The sequence below is a fragment of the Geotrypetes seraphini genome, chromosome 9 (assembly GCF_902459505.1).
Source record: "Geotrypetes seraphini chromosome 9, aGeoSer1.1, whole genome shotgun sequence".
NCBI classification, from domain to species: domain Eukaryota; kingdom Metazoa; phylum Chordata; class Amphibia; order Gymnophiona; family Dermophiidae; genus Geotrypetes; species Geotrypetes seraphini.
In genome coordinates, this window is record NC_047092.1 from 145,333,196 (window position 1) to 145,351,282 (window position 18,087).

General features: G+C 40.1%; 1 protein-coding gene across 1 annotated transcript in view; it reads right to left on the reverse strand.

Moving 5' to 3' along the window:
* SERPINE2 (serpin family E member 2) overlaps positions 1-18,087 on the reverse strand; it is a 41,491-nt gene continuing 23,404 nt past the window's right edge. The window contains exons 3-9 of the mRNA XM_033959350.1: positions 16,092-16,325; positions 11,560-11,757; positions 9,360-9,555; positions 8,200-8,300; positions 5,493-5,579; positions 2,097-2,180; positions 1-499 (exon numbers count right to left, since the gene is read on the reverse strand). Of these exons, the coding sequence (XP_033815241.1) occupies positions 462-499; positions 2,097-2,180; positions 5,493-5,579; positions 8,200-8,300; positions 9,360-9,555; positions 11,560-11,757; positions 16,092-16,325 (938 nt within the window). The 3' untranslated portion in view covers positions 1-461. The remainder of the gene's footprint in view (positions 500-2,096; positions 2,181-5,492; positions 5,580-8,199; positions 8,301-9,359; positions 9,556-11,559; positions 11,758-16,091; positions 16,326-18,087) is intronic.

The window sequence follows — 18,087 nt, forward strand, 5'->3', positions numbered from 1 at the left end:
GCACCTGAAGAAAAACTATTACTCATACTTTATTTTAGTCAATACATATCATGGAGCCACTAAAAAGGGTACACAATATTAAAATGGCATCTACAAAACAAGATGTGCTTTACAGAAATATTCAAATTCATAAGAAACAAAAGAGTTCCTGCTTTATTCTTGTGATAGACAAAAAACATCCATAAGTGTGCAGGCATATGTAACCAGTCAGTAGTATAACAAGCCTATCTCTAAACCTTCAAAAATGTTTAAAGTTTAATTCAAATTTTTTTTCAAAAGCAAATATAAAATAAAAAAAAAATCTGCCTCATTAAAAAGGTCCTCTCAAATTTCTAAATTCTAGTTCTTAAACAATTCCAAAGATAAAATGTACAAAATATATAACAAAACTAATACAAATAAGAGACACTGTAGGTGGGTCTTAATTATTTCTGTTTTTAAAAAAAGTCTTGATGCATTCTTCAGGGCTTGTTAACCTGGCCCATAAACAGTACAGCACCTGAAGGAGGACAAACAGAAGTTACTAACTGTTTAAACAAACTCACTACTAATTATCATCCAAAGGTATGTATCTAGACTATTTAATCTTTTTGCAGGGATCAAAGAATGTCAGATCTCCATTTAGTTCATAAAAGGTTAAAAAATTCAATTTTTTTTTCGCTGTCCCTGTCCCATTCCTGTAAGCTCTACCTTAACCCCACAAGCTTTGAATACTCATGATTTTAAAGTGTTTGAGGCTTGTACAGAGCTTGCAGGGATGGGGCAGGGACAGGAAAATAACTTGTGGGGATGGGATGGGAAAATGAGATCCCACAGGGATGGGAAAATTTGTTCCTGTGTCATTCTCTACACAGGAGATCTAGGCTAAAACCCTGAACTCCTGTCTGCTACCAAGGTTGACAAGATCATGGATTCTGCATACACAGTGTTCAGTACTTCAGGATGAGGACATACCAGTCATGATGTGGCTCAGAGTCTATACATACATTATATACTAGGCTCTTAGAGGATCCCATGGTCTGTGGCCCCTGAAAAAGAAAGCTCATGGGAAAGCTACTGTGGATGGCTTAGGGAAAGCCATTGATTTTTCCTCTTGGGCCTCAGCCTAACTACCAATGAAAGATTCTGGCTGTTTGCCTTAATTGATTACATTGTGAGCACATTCAAGCAGGGACTACGTATGTCTGGTAGTATTCTATAAATAAACTAATAGTACTAGTAATTTTGGTTAGCAAGGAATCCCAAAGGAACTAAAGGAAGCAGTTTAGAAAAAAAAGGAAAGTGAAAAAGCACTGTAAGGTGCATATGTTCATATTTGAAAAGGAAAGGAAGATCATGGGAGCAAATAGTGAGATGCTTTAAAGCAAAAAGATTCAGATCCATTTCATTTCAGGGGAGATAGTGGTACATTTTTTTAAAGATTGTTCTGTTTAGCCACCTTAAAGTATGTTGGGTTGGCAATTGTCATCATAATCCTTCCAGAAAGATAAAGAAATGCATCTTAGCTAGATACAAGGAAAGTGTTCCAAAACAAGAAATTAAATTGTAGATCTAACAGCACCTATTTTCTGAGCTAGGTATATTGACACACATATTAGGATCCTCTTGTCCTGAAAATTTGTGTGGAGAGGACACCAAAACACAAAATGTATCAGGGGAGGAGACAACACAGACATGGTCATCCTGAAAGTCTCTCTTCCTTAAGAATACAGGATAAAACAGCTGGTGTAGCCATCATAAAATGTGTGATTTCTATTCCAAACAAGCATTAAAAAAGATAAAACTGTGCACATTTGGCACCTTAACTCCTTGTAGTAGTGCCACATGACCTACCACTAGGTGTTAGAGACACTATGTTGAACTCAATAATCAATGAGGCAGAAGTGTCTGGGGTTCTCTCCTGCTGCTCCAACAGATACTTCAATAAAAGCAGGTGGGTGCAAGCGGTAATATTGCAAGGGGCTTGATTTTGTTCAGTCAATGAGAATTGCAGGGAGGAGTTGCTTTTTTTTGTCCCTGGATGAAAGAGTCTATAAAGCTGTCCTAATTTTGTAGTGACGTCAGCTATTTATGAAATATAATGGGGTACCACTTACCTGTAGGATGATGTCTGATGAAGAATATAAATGGTCTGTCTACTATAAACCAAGGAGGGGATGACCTTGCTATTAAAATAGCAGCTGTAAGAAAGGGAACAAAACCCCCTCAATATTTTAACTCTAAATTATGCAACTTACATTCAGATACATTTACAATAGGATAACCTCATTTCTCAATGACTAGTGTCCTATATTCTACAGATGGACTGAAAAATAGTGATCAGTAACACTGCCTATAAATATGGAGATTTTCTCTTGTGGGCACAGTATACCAAATGACTTAGATATTGCACTAAAATCACCTAAAAAGTACAGTTAGAAACTACAAACTCCTCAACATAATCAGACTCCAACTATCTCCTCGATATCTCTGGATCTCGTAATTATGTAACTGTCATCCAATAAAACTTCACACAGGAAGATCATTAAGACAATAAGAAGAGAAGCCAACCACACCCTATTCTGAAAGAAACTGAAAACACTACCTCTTTGACAACTAAACTCTAAAAGAGCTCCCTCACACAAGTTCTACTTAGCTCGACTAGGTTCCTCTACCCCTACGCCCCCTTTTCCCCTCACTCTTTGCTGAATGCTACTTCAAGTTGGATTTTTTGGATGCCTAACTTTTCCCCATCCCCTTCACTTCACCCACTACCTTTCTTCTCTTCAAGTCACCTAGAGCCTATTTAGGCTAATGTGACACACAAACAGTAGATTAGATTAAATTACAAGTGAGGTTTCTGAGCGCAATGAACATTATGGGAATATTTTTTTTTAAAAAGGTGTCAATAAAAAAATGTAAGCTCTACCTTAAGATAATGTAGATGCCCAGGCAGGGCTATAAAATTGGCACCAGAACTAATTTGAATAGTGTACAAATTTGCAAATCCATTTAATTAAGTACACAACTCTGACCTGCTCCACCCACACAATTTTATATAAGTCATGCTTTATAGAATAGTCCATTAGCCCACAGATTCTATATAGACACCTAAAGTTGGGATTGCAAATTTGGGCACAGATCCCAGATCCATACACAAAGGCTCACATTCTATAAATGGTGATTTAACTTAGAAGATGCCCTACTGGCGCCTAAGTTAAGAGGGAAACGCTGTTTAAGAGTTCTTTTAAAAGACATTTCCAGGTGTTTCCCAGCACCTAAAAATCCCATACCAGACTCGCACCTACCAGCACCTAGTGCCACCGTAGACACGGCCAACTCCAGAAGTGGCATTCGACACCTCCGTAGGTGCAATTCATGTCGAAGTTAGGCGCTGGAAATGTAGGTTGAAAACCCTGGACCACAATTCTACCTTTGCCAGAGATGTGATTCCTGAAATACTTAGGAAACCAACCTATTCAATCTTAGTCCTTAACAACCGAGCGCAAGAACTACCTGTCGCTAAATCTGTACTTTGTTTATTCACTCAATCTGTAACATTTCTAATCATTGTAAACCGCATAGAACTTCACGGTCCTGCGGTATATAAACTGTTATTATTATTATTCTCTAAACTGTGCTGTCACATGATTTACACGTGATCGTCAGCTACTTTTAAGGCGGCTGCTGACAATGGTGCCGTTTAGAGAATCCAGGCCAAACTGAATTAGTTAATGAGAGTTTTCAATCAATAACTGGTGTTGCCACTCATTTGGACTGATGTGCAGATACGTCATATACTCTATTCTTTTAACATGTGCGGTTATATTTTAGAGTGTGCAAATCAAAAATGGGTGGTGTCATGGGAGAGGCATAGCGGGTCAGGGCATTCTCAGAATTTAAGTGCAAGTCTCTAGAGCAGTGGTCCCCAGCCTGGAGGACCACTAGCCAGTCAGGTTTTCGGGATAGTCCTAATGAATACACATAGGGCAGATCTGCATGCCTATCAACTTAATTACCTGCAAATCTCTTTCATGCATATTCATTAGGGCTATCCTGACAACCTGACTGGCTGGTGGTCCTCCAGGACAGGGTTGGGAACCACTGTTATAGAAGAGTCATTTACACTCCCAAATGCCTTTAGTTTATGTGCCAGCCTTTACACCAGGTTCCAGCAGGCCTTAAGTGCTTGCATTCAAAGATAAGGTTCATGATCCACGCTAAGCTCGTATTCTGTAAAGGGTGCTTTGCGCAGAGCACTCTTTGCTGAATGCTACTTCAGGGTGGATTTTTCAGATGCCTAACGTTTGGCTACCATTTACTTTATTTTCCCTTTTGGTGGAAGCAGCACATTAACTAATCACATATTTAAGAGCCAATACCAGCTGAACATACTGTAGGCAGGATTTATCTACTTTATCTCTAGCAGAGATTATTTTCTAAACCACATCCATCCCTTACTTTCTATTCAACTCATTAACATTCATCTGCCCATATGTTCTCCTTCTGCTTATACCCATGTTGTCTAGTAATATATTTTAATACGTATTATGTTGTTATGTTATGCCACAATGATGTCTTGTTGTTTATGTTTACCACTATAATAGGTCTTGCCTATTCTGTCTCACTTGCTGTTCCAAAAAAACCCCAACCAAACAAGGTACTCTGCAGGAAAGCAAAACAAAAACACAACAGTAACTCAACACGATTCGTGTTTTAGCCACAGAGGCCTGCCTCAGGAGTCTAAGTGTGGATGCACACAAATGCTTTCAACACTGTATAGGCAGTACAGTTTAATAATTAGTCTGAGTAGCTATTTTGTATTTCATGACCCCAAACCAGGTAACTTCTTCACCCTATCCCTGGCCCAGCAGAGCAGCTGAGTCAAAAAGTTACTTGCAATTAAACAACTTATTTGTGCACATCCACGCAGACTCATTAGGCAGGCCTCTGTGGCCGAAACACGAATCGTGCTTCTTTGGGCTAATAAAGTCACAATTGTTGTGAACACCTACAGAATGTACTGGCTCTCCATCTTCTCTGCTGTTGTGTTTTTGTTACTCTTGCTGTACACCACCTTGGGTAAATTTCTTTAAAAAGTCACATCTACAGTATATTGCACAGTGCAATATTAAGACAAAATTCAAATACTTTACACCAGGGATCTCAAAGTCCCTCCACGAGGGCCGCAATCCAGTCGGGTTTTCAAGATTTCCCCAATGAATATGCATTGAAAGCAGGGTATGCACATAGACCTCGTACATATTCATTGAGGAAATCCTGAAAACCCGACTGGATTGCGGCCCTCGAGGAGGGACTTTGAGACTGCTGCTTTACACCATCCCACTTACACAACAAAATTATTCTTCCATATAAAGTGGCTACACTGTTTACAAAACTAAATGAAATGCTCACTTATGAGGGTACAAATCCTGGGGTGAGAAGTAGAAGACACTTGATGTGATTTGAGCACATCACCAAATTTAAAAGAATGGACAATGATAGCTGCTTACTAGTTGCTGATGAAGCTTTGGTTCCATCTTCATTCACTTCAATTTTTGTTTTTTGTAACATATGAGACACATGCAGGTGTTCTGCTCCTAAAATGGAAAGAGATGACAATTTGCTATAAAAATCAAGCATGATGTACATCTGTTCTTCCTGTTTTAAATCTTTTTACCTAGTCATAAACCTTTTGTTGAATCATGGTGCTATGTCCATACTGAGTCAATATCCGACGGCGAATTTCCATAGGTTTCGCTCCCTTTGCCCCCAAAAATCGCACTACTGCATGTTCTTCGATGGTGCAATCTTGCAATGGAGCGTCCATGTTTGACCTCAGGGCTGCCATGTGACTAAAGGCCAAGCGCTGCACTGTGCATGGATGAACTGGCCAACAGGCAATATACGAGTACATATGTTGCATTTCGCTAGCTCTGTTCCAGTTATTGCACTATGCATGGATGAGCTATCCAAAACAAAGAAATTGACCCTGGGAGATCAACAGAGAAGAAAATCCAAGAGAAACTAAAAAACACTGTGGAGTGACGATGTTCCTGAAATGGACTTTACTGAAAATTTAAAAGTTCCAAAAGTCAATGGGAACAGTCCACAAAAAAAGTAAAATAGTCCACATAAAAACCTTAAGGAACTAGTCTGCTGAGAGCATATGACACAACATGGTCCATGTTTTGACAAGATAGTCTTCTTCAGGGATCCTATAAATGATAGGGTAACATTGGAATAACATGTAAGCAAATAAGAACAGTCTCTGTGTTGGTGAATCTAAGGATGCAAGTGGCATCATGTATAAAGGTGACATGGTGCAAGAGTCAAAAGATATATAGGTGACTGGTGAGATCTAAGAATAATTGAAGCTAGTGAGAGAATGTGACCAAGCTTGTGAAAGTGAAGCTTGGTCACATTCTCTCTCTAGCTTCAATTGTTCTTAGATCTCACCAGTCACCTATATACTGTTTCTTTTGACTCTTGCACCATGTCACCTTTATGCATGATGCCACTTGCATCCTTAGATTCACCAACACAGAGACTGTTCTTATTTGCTAACATATTATTCCAATGTTACCCTATCATTTATAGGACCCCTGAAGAAGACTATTTTGTCGAAACATGGACCGTGTTGGGTCCTACCCTCTCAGCGGACCAGGTCCTTAAGGTTTTTAAGTGGATTATTTTACTTTTTTGTGGATTGTTCACGTTGACTTTTGGAACTTTAAATTTTCAGTAAAGTCCATTTCAGGAACATCGTCACTCCATAGTGGTTTTTGGTTTCTCTTGGATGCAACTATCCAACAGGTAATATACGAGTATATATGTTGCATTTCGCTAGATCTGTTCCGGTTATCGCGTAATTTACCAATTGCCTTTAATTTTTGATTCATACTCGTACAAGGAAAAGGTGGAAAGGGGAATAAATGGAACGGTAGCGTATGAAACAGAAAGGAAAAAAAAAAAAAAAAGGGCCGATAATGCCAGTGAAAATCTTTACTGACTGCCCTAGAACTATCTGGATAGTAATGGTGTGTGCAGCCGAGGCAGAGCCAAAAGAATGAGCACCACCGATATTCTGTGCCGATAACTAGATACTCAGATAAATTAAGGCAGCTGTTTTGTTTCCTAACATGTCCAGGTGCCAGGGCTGAATATTAGTAGTACACGGATAACTTTCAACAGCCACCTTATACCCAAATATTCAACACCAGCATTCTGGTATGGCCTGGAAATGCCATGATAAGCATGGAAATGCCTGATGGAAATGCCATGATAAGCTGACAATGCTGTTTAAATACTGGGGGTACAAATGTAAAATTCTGCATATGTTATACCCTAGAACACAGGAGAGAGAAGATAAAGGATTCAGGTAAGTAATAAAATAATGCCCAAGTAGCAATTAATTCCTATTTTAAAAGTTCAACAAGATTTCATGCTATAAAAATTAGATGGAAGTAGACTCAGAAGTTACACAAGAAACTCTTTCACAGAATGGGTGGTGGGTGCATGGAATAGCTTCCTAGTGGCAGTGGACAAATTAACAGAATTCAAGAAAATAAAGGGATAAACACATTTTTTGATGCAGGCATGCGAGAAAAAGAATGATCATAGGATCAACTCTGTAGTACTGTAGTTTGTCCATAATGGAGACAAGACTGTGGAATCAATGATCTTGGTTAAAAGTTTATTAAAAAGTATTCACAATAAAAGTGATGCAGGTCAGTTGATCATTCCATATATAATGGTGAAAATTTCCCTATCTTTCTGTGGAATATTTTGGTGATTTTCTTTGGCTCGTGGGCAGACATGATAAGTCTTGTGATATTTCTCTTCATATTCTGCGCTTCTATGTAAATATTTTCTGTACATTAGCCTACCAACTGAATGCAAAAATGAGAAGGCTATAAGGCAGCAGTTCCTTTATAATCAGCACTTAAAAATACAGGATTGTCTGTAGGTTAAGAGAATTTCGTTAGGAAATTCTGGATGGATTAAAGGACTGTTAAATTGCAGACGGTACAAGAACATATGGAGGGATCCTTAAATTTTGCACAAATTCTCTGCTGTTATCCAAAGTTTCAGTTGCTCATTTTACCAAAATCCCAGTATAAAATATTAGAAGAAAACAATAATCAGATAGTCAGAGAAAGAAAAGTTGGCCAGTTTCTATCAAGGAAGCACAAAATAAGAACATAAAGTACAACATACTTGTTATCTTTGCAAAGTTTGCCTTTGACTGGTCAAACATGTCCGTGATGCCAAGGTTTTTAAGGGGTTCCTTTAGGTCTGTTTCGGCTTCTGCAGAGAACCTACAACACACAAACATTAGGATTTTATGAAAAATAATCTTAATTTACTAGATGAGCTAGACTTAAACCAAATTGCAGAATAAAATGGTTTTGCATGAGCAAGCACGTGGCTCAGACTGCCTTAGTAGCTATGTTGACTGAAGATTGCTCAAAATGCAATTACATTAAAGTTATCCAGCCATTACTCAAACTCCAATCTTCCATATGCCACAACATTCTAAACAAATATATATATATATATATATATATATATATATATATATATATATATTTTTTTTTTTTTTTAAAATTTTAAAGAAGGTATTTATAAACCGCCTATCAAGGTTTCTAAGCGGTTTACAATTTGGCACTCAAGCAGTAGGCTTACAATCTAATGTACCTGGGACAATGGAGGATTGAGTGACTTGTCCAGGCTCACAAGGTGCAGCATAGGGTTTGAACCCACAACCTCAGGGTGCCGAGGCTGTAGCTTTAACCACTAGGCCACTCCTTCCTCCATACTCGTATTCCTGATGCTATACACAGTACAATAATTTGCATAATACTGACATTAGTGATTATTCAGGCATTTATATAGTGATATATCCCAGTTATAGGTGAGAGGTGAGCAACATCGAATGAACTGTGGTTCATACTGTGAGATAAATATATATAAAATTCTATTCAAAATTAATGTAGGCATAATAATGCTTTGTCCCACAGAGTGCACAGTATTTAAATACTTATTTGAGACAATGGGAGCAATTTGATCTTAGATCAGGATTATTTCAATCCAGATCTCCGAGTTCTTACTCCATTATGTTAATCACTAGATCTCTAACAAATTATAAAACTGTTTACAGGATCCCAATACGAAACTAATTTCATGGATTTACAACTCCTTGAAGCTCTCCTTTAAAGCAAACAAAAGAAGACATCACTTATTCCACAATATATGAATACTCTTCTACACTGTATTGACCAGGGTTTGAGCATTTTCTAATTCTCTATGCCTTCAACCATATTCTTAACAAGTAAAACCATATTAAAAACCCCAGAAATTTAAAAAGCAAGTCTTACTTGGGCAATATAACTTGCACCCTTTTTTGGTTCATAGTCATCCAGGTCTGTATGGTCTTTGTGCTGATATGAGGTATGATCGCAGAAAGGGGAGTACTCTCTTCTATTGGAATGGCAATTAACATGCTAAGACTTTCACCCTGGTATGGCAACTCAATGACATTGTACCACAGACCACTAGGTGTACTCGTAGAGCCTATAAAATAAGAGATTTTTTCTTATTTATTTCAGCAACTATGAATAGAAATTCAGCAATTTATGGATACTGTTATCCCCATATTTAAGGAACCATGTAGAGAATGACAAAGGGACAAAATTTTCTCCGTCCCCCCAAGTTTTGTCCCTGCCCCATTCCTGTAAGCTCTACCTTAACCGCACAAGCCTCGAACACTTATGATTTTAAAGTGTTTGAGGCTTGTGCAGCTGAGGACAGTTTTGAAGGAATGGGGCAAGAACAGGAAAAGAACTCGCTGGGAGGGGAAAATGAGTTCCTGCGGAGATGGGGAAAAATTTGTCCCCGTGTCATTCTCTAGAACCATGCATTATTAGTGCATGTGCTAAAATGCCTTAGGACCTGATTCTCAAAACCGTGCCCTAAGTTAGGTGATGGTAGGCGCCCTACCGCCACCTAACTTAATTGGTTTAATTGGTGAGGTAATTGACCGTGTCGTTTAAAACCAATTTTAAAAATGCCATCCAAGTCCTGTCCATAGAGGTGCCTGCCATCACCTACATCAAAAGTAGGACCAATTGAGTCAAAGAACGATGCTTGACTGGGCGGTTGTATCCTTACACACACAGATGCTCATAATATTGACAGACTCTCGCGTACGCAATGTACATGTCATCTATTCTAGTGTACAGTACTCCCCTGATATTCACGGGGGTTCTGTTCCAGGAACCCCCGTGAATCTTGAAAAACCGCAAATATGGTTTTTAGCAGGGAAGACTGGAGAGGGCAGCTGGTGAGGCAGGAGAGAGCAGCCAGAGCGCCGGCGAGTGAAGGAAATCACTCACGGTATGCTCCGACCGTCTCTTCCTGCACTAAAGTCGGGCCTCACCAATCAGGAACTGCGTGTCAAAGCAGCTCCTGATTAGTGAGGCCCTACTTTAGTGCAGGAAGAGGTGGTCAGAGCATACCGCGAGTGATTTACTTCAGTCGCCGGCGCTCCGGTTGCCCTTTCTTGCCCAGTTATTCGCGGTCAAAAAAATACCACGAATGACTGAGACCGTGAATCGACGACCACAAATGACCAGGGGAGCACTGTATACGTATGAAGGGAATTTTTTTTTTTTTTTAAATAAAAGTAAGTAAAATTCTGGAATCTCTTGTGGCACACCTGAAATCTCTTCCAGGCACACCACTGTGCTGTGACACACAGTTTGAGAGATACTGCCTTTGATTACAAGACTTTTAGGAGTGTCAGGTCAAAAGCGCGCCGGGACAAAGGCGCGCCCAGACAAATGAGCGCAGCGTGGAGGCACGCGCCGCACAAAATTACTGTTTTTAGGGATCCACTTTACTTAATAGACATCGCGCCGCGTTGGAGGGGGTTTGGGGGGTTGTAACCCCCCACATTTTACTGAAAACTTCACTTTTTCCCTGTTTTTAGGGAAAAAGTGAAGTTTACAGTAAAATGTGGAGGGTTACAACCCCCCAAACCCCCTATAACGCCGGCGCGATCTCTATTAATTAAACTGGGGGGGCTCCCCAACAAAACCCCCTGTTGGAGCCCCTAAAAACTGTAATTTTCTTCAGCGCGCGCCTCCATCTTGCGCTCAGTTGTCGGCGCGCGCCTTTGTCTTTCGCGACGTTGTCTATGAACCCTTTTGGGGATAGGGCCACTAGTTTAGGTTGCTTTGGAATCTATGTAATATTTGAGACGACTTTTTTAAACAAGCATTTGAAATTTTACAACCAAGCAAGTAACCTGTATAGAAAAGGCTGGACGATCAGGAAGAAAAAAAAGGTTAGAGTATTCACCTTTATATAGACAACCTCTATCTCTTTTTGTAAGAAAATTTCCCGTGTCTCTCCCATTGCTTCGGCTATCCACTTAACACTGTAAGCTTTTTGGAGAAGGTACATATTGTGTTCCTGAATAACTATCACTGTACAGCACTGCATATGTCCAGTAGCACAAACACAATACATAGTTTTTAATACACACATATAAATGTCTAGAATCTATTAATTTACCACTTCTGAACACAGAGAGTTGAGCCAGCATGGGTACTTGGTAGACTTTGCCATTAGGTCCATTAAAGTTCCGTTTCTTTGTATTCTCAGGCTGGAAACGCGACTTCCACTGCCCCTTGAAGTACATGGCATTGACTAGCACGAGTCTGGTAAGTGTGCTATCGATAATATCTGGTGAAATTAGATTCTCGATCATACCTGATGTTAAGTGAGGAGATAATGATATGTATAAGCAAAGACAAAAAATATGCATTCTTCCCAAAAAACAAGTCTCACAGCTGAAAATGATAAAAAACAAGAAGGTTCAAACAAAAACACCACTTTCCTATTTATGCCAGTTTCAGATTAAGATTTTCTACATGCATCCATGGACACTCAGATTTGTAGTTTATGCTTTTATGCCATGTTCATTGCTTTTGTAATTTTTGCTTGTTTTGCATAGTTATATGCTTTAGGACATATGCTTTTGTATCCATACCAAAATGGTGGAAGTAATGTTTACAATGCCCTTTCCTTGTCTCACAAAGATTTTCTACATGCAATTATATTTAAAATTTGTGAGCTAGTAAAAGTCAGGATAGTTTTGAGAGACATTAGAACCTCGCACCAAATGGCAATATGAAGAAGTCAGCAGAGCAGGTGAAACGGAGATCTCAGCCAGAAACGGTATGATGCATTTTTGAAAGAGGCCCCTGTTAATAGTCAAGCTCGCGGACTGTGAAGAGAGCGTGGATTGGAATAAGTGCCTGGAAATGAAATACACTGGTGTAGATAAGTGGTCTTAAATGCTAAGTAATTACCTACATTTCTCCATTGTTGCTTGCTTCCCAAAGAGCGGACTGAGTGCACAGCACCGAGCAGTTTCTTTAACCCTTTCAGGACCATAAGGATCGTAGGCCAATTTTTGTGGTTTTGACGACATTTTTATGGTAAAAAGGGCTTGCAGATGCCAAAAAATTGATTTTTTTTGTGAAATATCATTATTTTTATTTAAAAAAAATCACACTTCTGGCTTATGGACAGTGTGGCAAGTGAATCTTCTCGTCAATCTAGCAACGACGCTAATGAATGAATGTCGGAACCAGTTTGTTTACATAAAGGCAGTATAATATGGAATCCGTACATATCAAATTTAGAACTGTAGACTATCCCAATCAAAATTTATAGGATTTTAAAGTTATGGGACAAATATGTCTCTTGGTCCTGAAAGGGTTAAGCAACAATTTAGTGCTATGCTTAGAATTTGTTGCTCCCTAATTAACCTCCCCTTTTACAAAACCGTAATGGCGGTTTTTAGCGCTGGCTGTTGCGATAACTGCTCCGATGCTCATAGGAATTCTATGAGCATCAGAGCTAATACCGCCATGGCTGGAGCTAAAAACCACGCTACAGTTTTGTTAAAAAAAAAAAAAAAAAGGGGAGGACGGGGGGGGGGGGGGGGGATAGTAAAGTTTGTGTGGTACAAAGACTATGAAGCTGCACCATCTAATTTTTCCTCTATAAAATGGTCTTCACTAACATTTTCCCTGAAAGAAACTCATTCCCCAGTTCCGTTTTATCTCTGGGGTCAAGTCTCAGAACCTTTTGCTTTGAAGCAGATATTGGTTTTACAGTGTGTTGCTTTTCTGTTAACTATAGCATTGCACCTGTAGAGCTTAATTTTGTATCAGGATGCCTCTGTGAGAAGACTATTTTAAGGTGGCATGTCAAAAGTGCATCAGACATTGGCGCACCGACATCTCCGCACAGGACGAATGCGCGCTGCTGGTTCCGCCGCTTTTACGCATTACCATTACCACTACACTTATAACTGCTCGCGCTCCTGTTCGGGGGGGGGGGGGTCGGGGAGGGAGAACCCCCCTAGCACACTGAAAACTCCCGAACAGTAAGAGAACGGAAGTTTTCAGTGTACTGGGGGAAGGCCCCCCTCCAACCCCCCCCTCAGAACGCTAAGGCGTGAAAGCGGTGGAACCGGCGGTTCGTATTTGTCCTGCACGTAGATGTCGGCGCGCCAATGTCCTGCACACTTTCATCGGTGTACCCTATTTTAAACATATTTTATAAAGGCAATATAGATACCTAAGTGGCTTTCTAAAATATTCTCCCACATCCAGGCCCAACAATGCACAAACATTCATCAATGCACAGGGAGAGGAATAGCAAACAGGAAAAAAGGAGGCGATAGTGCTTCTAAATAAGCCTCATTTACAGTACCGTGTGCAGTTCTGGATACAGATATAAGTTGGATGAAGTCGGTCCAGATGGCGGCTACTAAAATGGTCAGTAGTCTTCATCATAAAGCAAATGGGGACGGATTTGAAGATCTCAATATGTATTTTTTGGAAGAAAAGCAGGAAAGGGGAGATACCATTAGACATCTAAATACCTCTTTGGTATAAATGCACAGGAGGTTCTTGTTGTTAGGTGTCATCAACTCATGCTCAAGTCCTAGCGACTTGATGAATTGCGGATCTAAAAAAGAAATCTGTTTTGTGCTAGTCCATAAAAGGTTCCCCCAGCATCCACCCCATGGTTGTTTTCAAAATGAAAACAAAGAAAAATCCCACAGGTCTGCAGTAAAAGGCAAACGCCAAAAACAAAGCAAAGAGTGCAGAGTGGAATGTACAAGGTGCAGGAATCTTTATTAAAGGTCTATACAAAATTGTAATTCATAAAAATGGCTTTCATATACATGGAGTGCGGACCCAACATGGTCCGTGTTTCGGAGAAACACTCCTTCCTCAGGGGACCAGAATGTCCGATGTATCACATCTAGAGAGTAATGCGGAGAGCACCGTTGTTGTATAAAATAACAAAAATTTGTTAGTCAAAGACGAGAAGTTCCCCTTCCGGGCTAACGTACAGTGTGGGTACTGCAACCGAAAGAGAAAGTGTCCAGCCATCTGATTGCAGTTCACCCTCTTCGCCTAGTTCCTTCGATCATCCCAAACATGATGTCCTTTTCCAGTGATATCTCTCTCTTGATGGTGCGACCAAAATAAGACAGTCATAACTTCATTTGGGCTTCGAGTGATATAGCTGGTTTGATTTCTTCCAGAATTGATTTGTTAGTTCTTCTGGCGGTCCACAGAATGCCTAAAATCCTTCTCATGGATTTTGTTAAATACAGCTCTGCTTTTCTATATCCTCCCCAGTTATGTACAAACACCAGCATCTTCCCCCCTTCTTAGACTGGACCCCAACACTCTCCTTTCCTTATCCCATGCCAGACCACAGCTTACATCCCCTTATTACCTCTAGACCTGACCAGTCCTGAAGCTGCATCAGCTTCTTCCTTTTTCTGGCCCATGCAGCGAGACATCTGCCTTCTTCCTGCCCATTCAAGCAATACAGATGCAGGCTTCCCTGTCCAGCCTTACATAGTCATCATCCCGTGATCTCCCTAGTGTCCCTACAGCAAGCAATGGATCATGATGACCCCTAAACTATTTGGCCCATCAATGACATGTCCCATTATCCATGACCACCCACAACATACAATATAAATCAATGACAATTCTAAAGTATAGAACTGTTTAATAAGGAGAACACTGTTCAAGTCAAATGACCACTGTAACAGATAAGTGTGAAGACATATTTGAAAATGAGTTTGAGTCTGTAGGTCCCTGCTTCACATTTTCAATATACAGACCCATCTTTATTTTTGTTTACAACCCATTCAATCCACTTACCTGTGTCATGCTGACCCATTTCTTTTTTCCTGCAGAGACAAAGCAATTTCTTTCTGAACCTTAATGTCTACATGCCAAGGAGTTTCCATAACAATTCTCTCCCTTCGATATAGTTCCCCCTCATCTGCCAATCCCCTTTCTAAGTCATTCTTAACCAACTAATCTTACCCTCCCCTTCCTTCACCAAGAGGAGAGTAATGGTGTTTTAGATCATGTCCGAGTCCTCCTGCCACATGCACCAGACTTGGAAAAAAAAAAATATCTGAATCATCCCATTATTCAAACCATGATCAAGACAAATCAGATGCAATTTGCATCACCGTTCGCTTCCTGTTTGGCAGAAAGTGTGGGGAGAAGAGTGCAGAAATGATAAGAGTAGCCACAGAAGAGCAGGATCTGCATGTGGGAATAGAGGGTTCACTTGTGTGCATTCATTCGAGCAAGTACAAAACCTGGATTTCTTCTCTCCTCTAGCTTGCCATGAATCCTATTTGTGCAAAATAGCAAACCCTACAGCAAGGACCATATCTTATGGCCTGTGCTGCAGTATCTAGGGAAACCAGGCGCTATGCTTACTTTTCAGTCATTCTTTGGCCTATTTTATTCGCTCCTAGGCTGAAATTTTTGTTCTACAGTTCAATATTTCATTTACTAGCGTGGATACAAGTGGTTTGCCTAGGAGTGCCATAGTGAAATCCTGTACCATCATCAGTTTCTCACCTCTTTTAAATTATCAAACTATCAGTCAATTTTAAACCACATCAGATAAGTATACATGGAAATTAATTGTTACTACACAATGGTAAAATAAATGCAAAATTCTTTAAAAGACATACTCACCCTTTGTTACATTTTTAACCCACTGGTTGATGGTGGAGGATGCCACAGTCTTGTCCTCAAAATCCAGACTCCTGACTTCACTGTGAAACACATCTTTGTTTCTTGAAACAAAAGGCACTTCCATTTTAAATCCACTCTTCACAAACACTGCATTAGCAGTTGTTACAATATCCTTATTCTTATTCTTCTTCGACATTATGACCTTGTTGTTCTTCTTTAATATTTTACCCACGTCTTCATCGATCAACAACAAAGAAGGAATCAAATATTCAGTCTACAGAAAACAAGATTTATCCCTCATTGCTTGGAGTGTCTACTAGAAGGGTATTGGTGCTTAGGGATTCAACTTACACCTGCATTTTAGAACGTCCTTGTGGGATTACCACCCACATTTAGCTTCAGATCAGAAATCATACAGATAGCCAGTGCGATTTTCAGGTTATTCATAATGAAATATGTATGAGATACATTTGCATGCAATGGAAGCAAGCATGAAGGTCCTATGCATTCATTGCAAATATCCTGAAAACATACGTAGCTAGAGGCCTGCTAGGACAAGTCTGGGACTCGCTGGTTTTGGTAGTCCAGGTCAGATCAAGCTTCTTAAACATGTCTTAGTGACCCTCACAGCTAACTGGGATTTCAAGATATCCACAATGAATATGGAAGAGAGAAAAAAATATTACAAGTCACCAATTGACTGTAGATTCCTATTAAAAAAAAAAACAACTACCTATGAGGGTCAGTAGGACAGGTTTTAAGATGCCTCGGTCTAAATCAGTTTTTTTATTTATATACCAAGCTATATAATAACGTTAGAAATAATCATTAACACAATTTTTAACTCACTCCGCTACTGAGGAACAAAAAAGTAAACAGTTTAAGGATATAGCAATAATCACATGCAGATTCAAATTTAACATAACATGAAAAAGTTAAAATGAAATATTCACTGTACAGCAGAATCCCAAAACAGCTAAGGATAAGAATCAAAACAAAACTAATTACTTAAGAATAAATGACATATCTACACTTGATTTCTAATTGCTTTTATAAAAATTTATCCTAAAGAGTTATACAATTGAAATATAAAATTTACAAGAAAACCCCCAACATAAATAACAAATGACACTCCCACACTTGTCACTGGCCACTGCAGGATACCAGTCAATGGCGTAGTAAAGGGAGGGAGGGCCTCAGGCGCCATGTCAGTGGGGGTGGCAGCACCTCTCCACCGCACCACGCTTGCACCATCCCTCCTCTGTAGATCTTCACTAGCACGAGCAACTTCTCTTTCCTATTGCTCGTGCCAGACTGGTTCCCTTCTGAATTACTTCCAGGTAACGGGGCCAGGAAGTTACAATGGAGGGAAATCCAATGCTGGCGAGAGGAGCATGCTGACTCACGCTGGCGAAATTTTAGGAGGTGGTGAGGAAGGAGAGCGCAAGAGTGGAGTAGGGGGCAGGAAAGAGTGGAGGCGCAGAGAGCCCAGGCGCCTCCTACCCTTACCATGCCACTAACCAGGATTGAACTAACCTCTATTAAATGTCTACAAAAGAGAGATGTGCACAGTGACATATTCTGTTCCCCATCCCTGGTCAATTCTTTTCCATTCCCGCCATTTTTAGTACTATCCCCACATCATCCCTGTCATATCAGTATGTCCCTGCATCATCTCTGTCCCCAACCTGAATTTAATGGGTCTTGTAATGTGTCCTCTCTCTCTATCCCCCAAGTTCAAACTCTCCTCCTCCCTCAGAGGCATCTATCCCCATTTCCTTCCTCCCTATCCCCCATCTTGTCCCTGCCCTTGTTCTTTTAATTCCCTTCCACCTATCTTCATGATCTGACATCACCTCTCCCACCCCTTCCAGATCCAATGTGATTGTCTTTCCATCCTTTCCACAGACATACATGTTCTGGCATCACCTCCCACCACCTCCTTTTGGACCAAACACTGCTCTTCTCTGCCACCCACATGCTGCCTACCTACTGA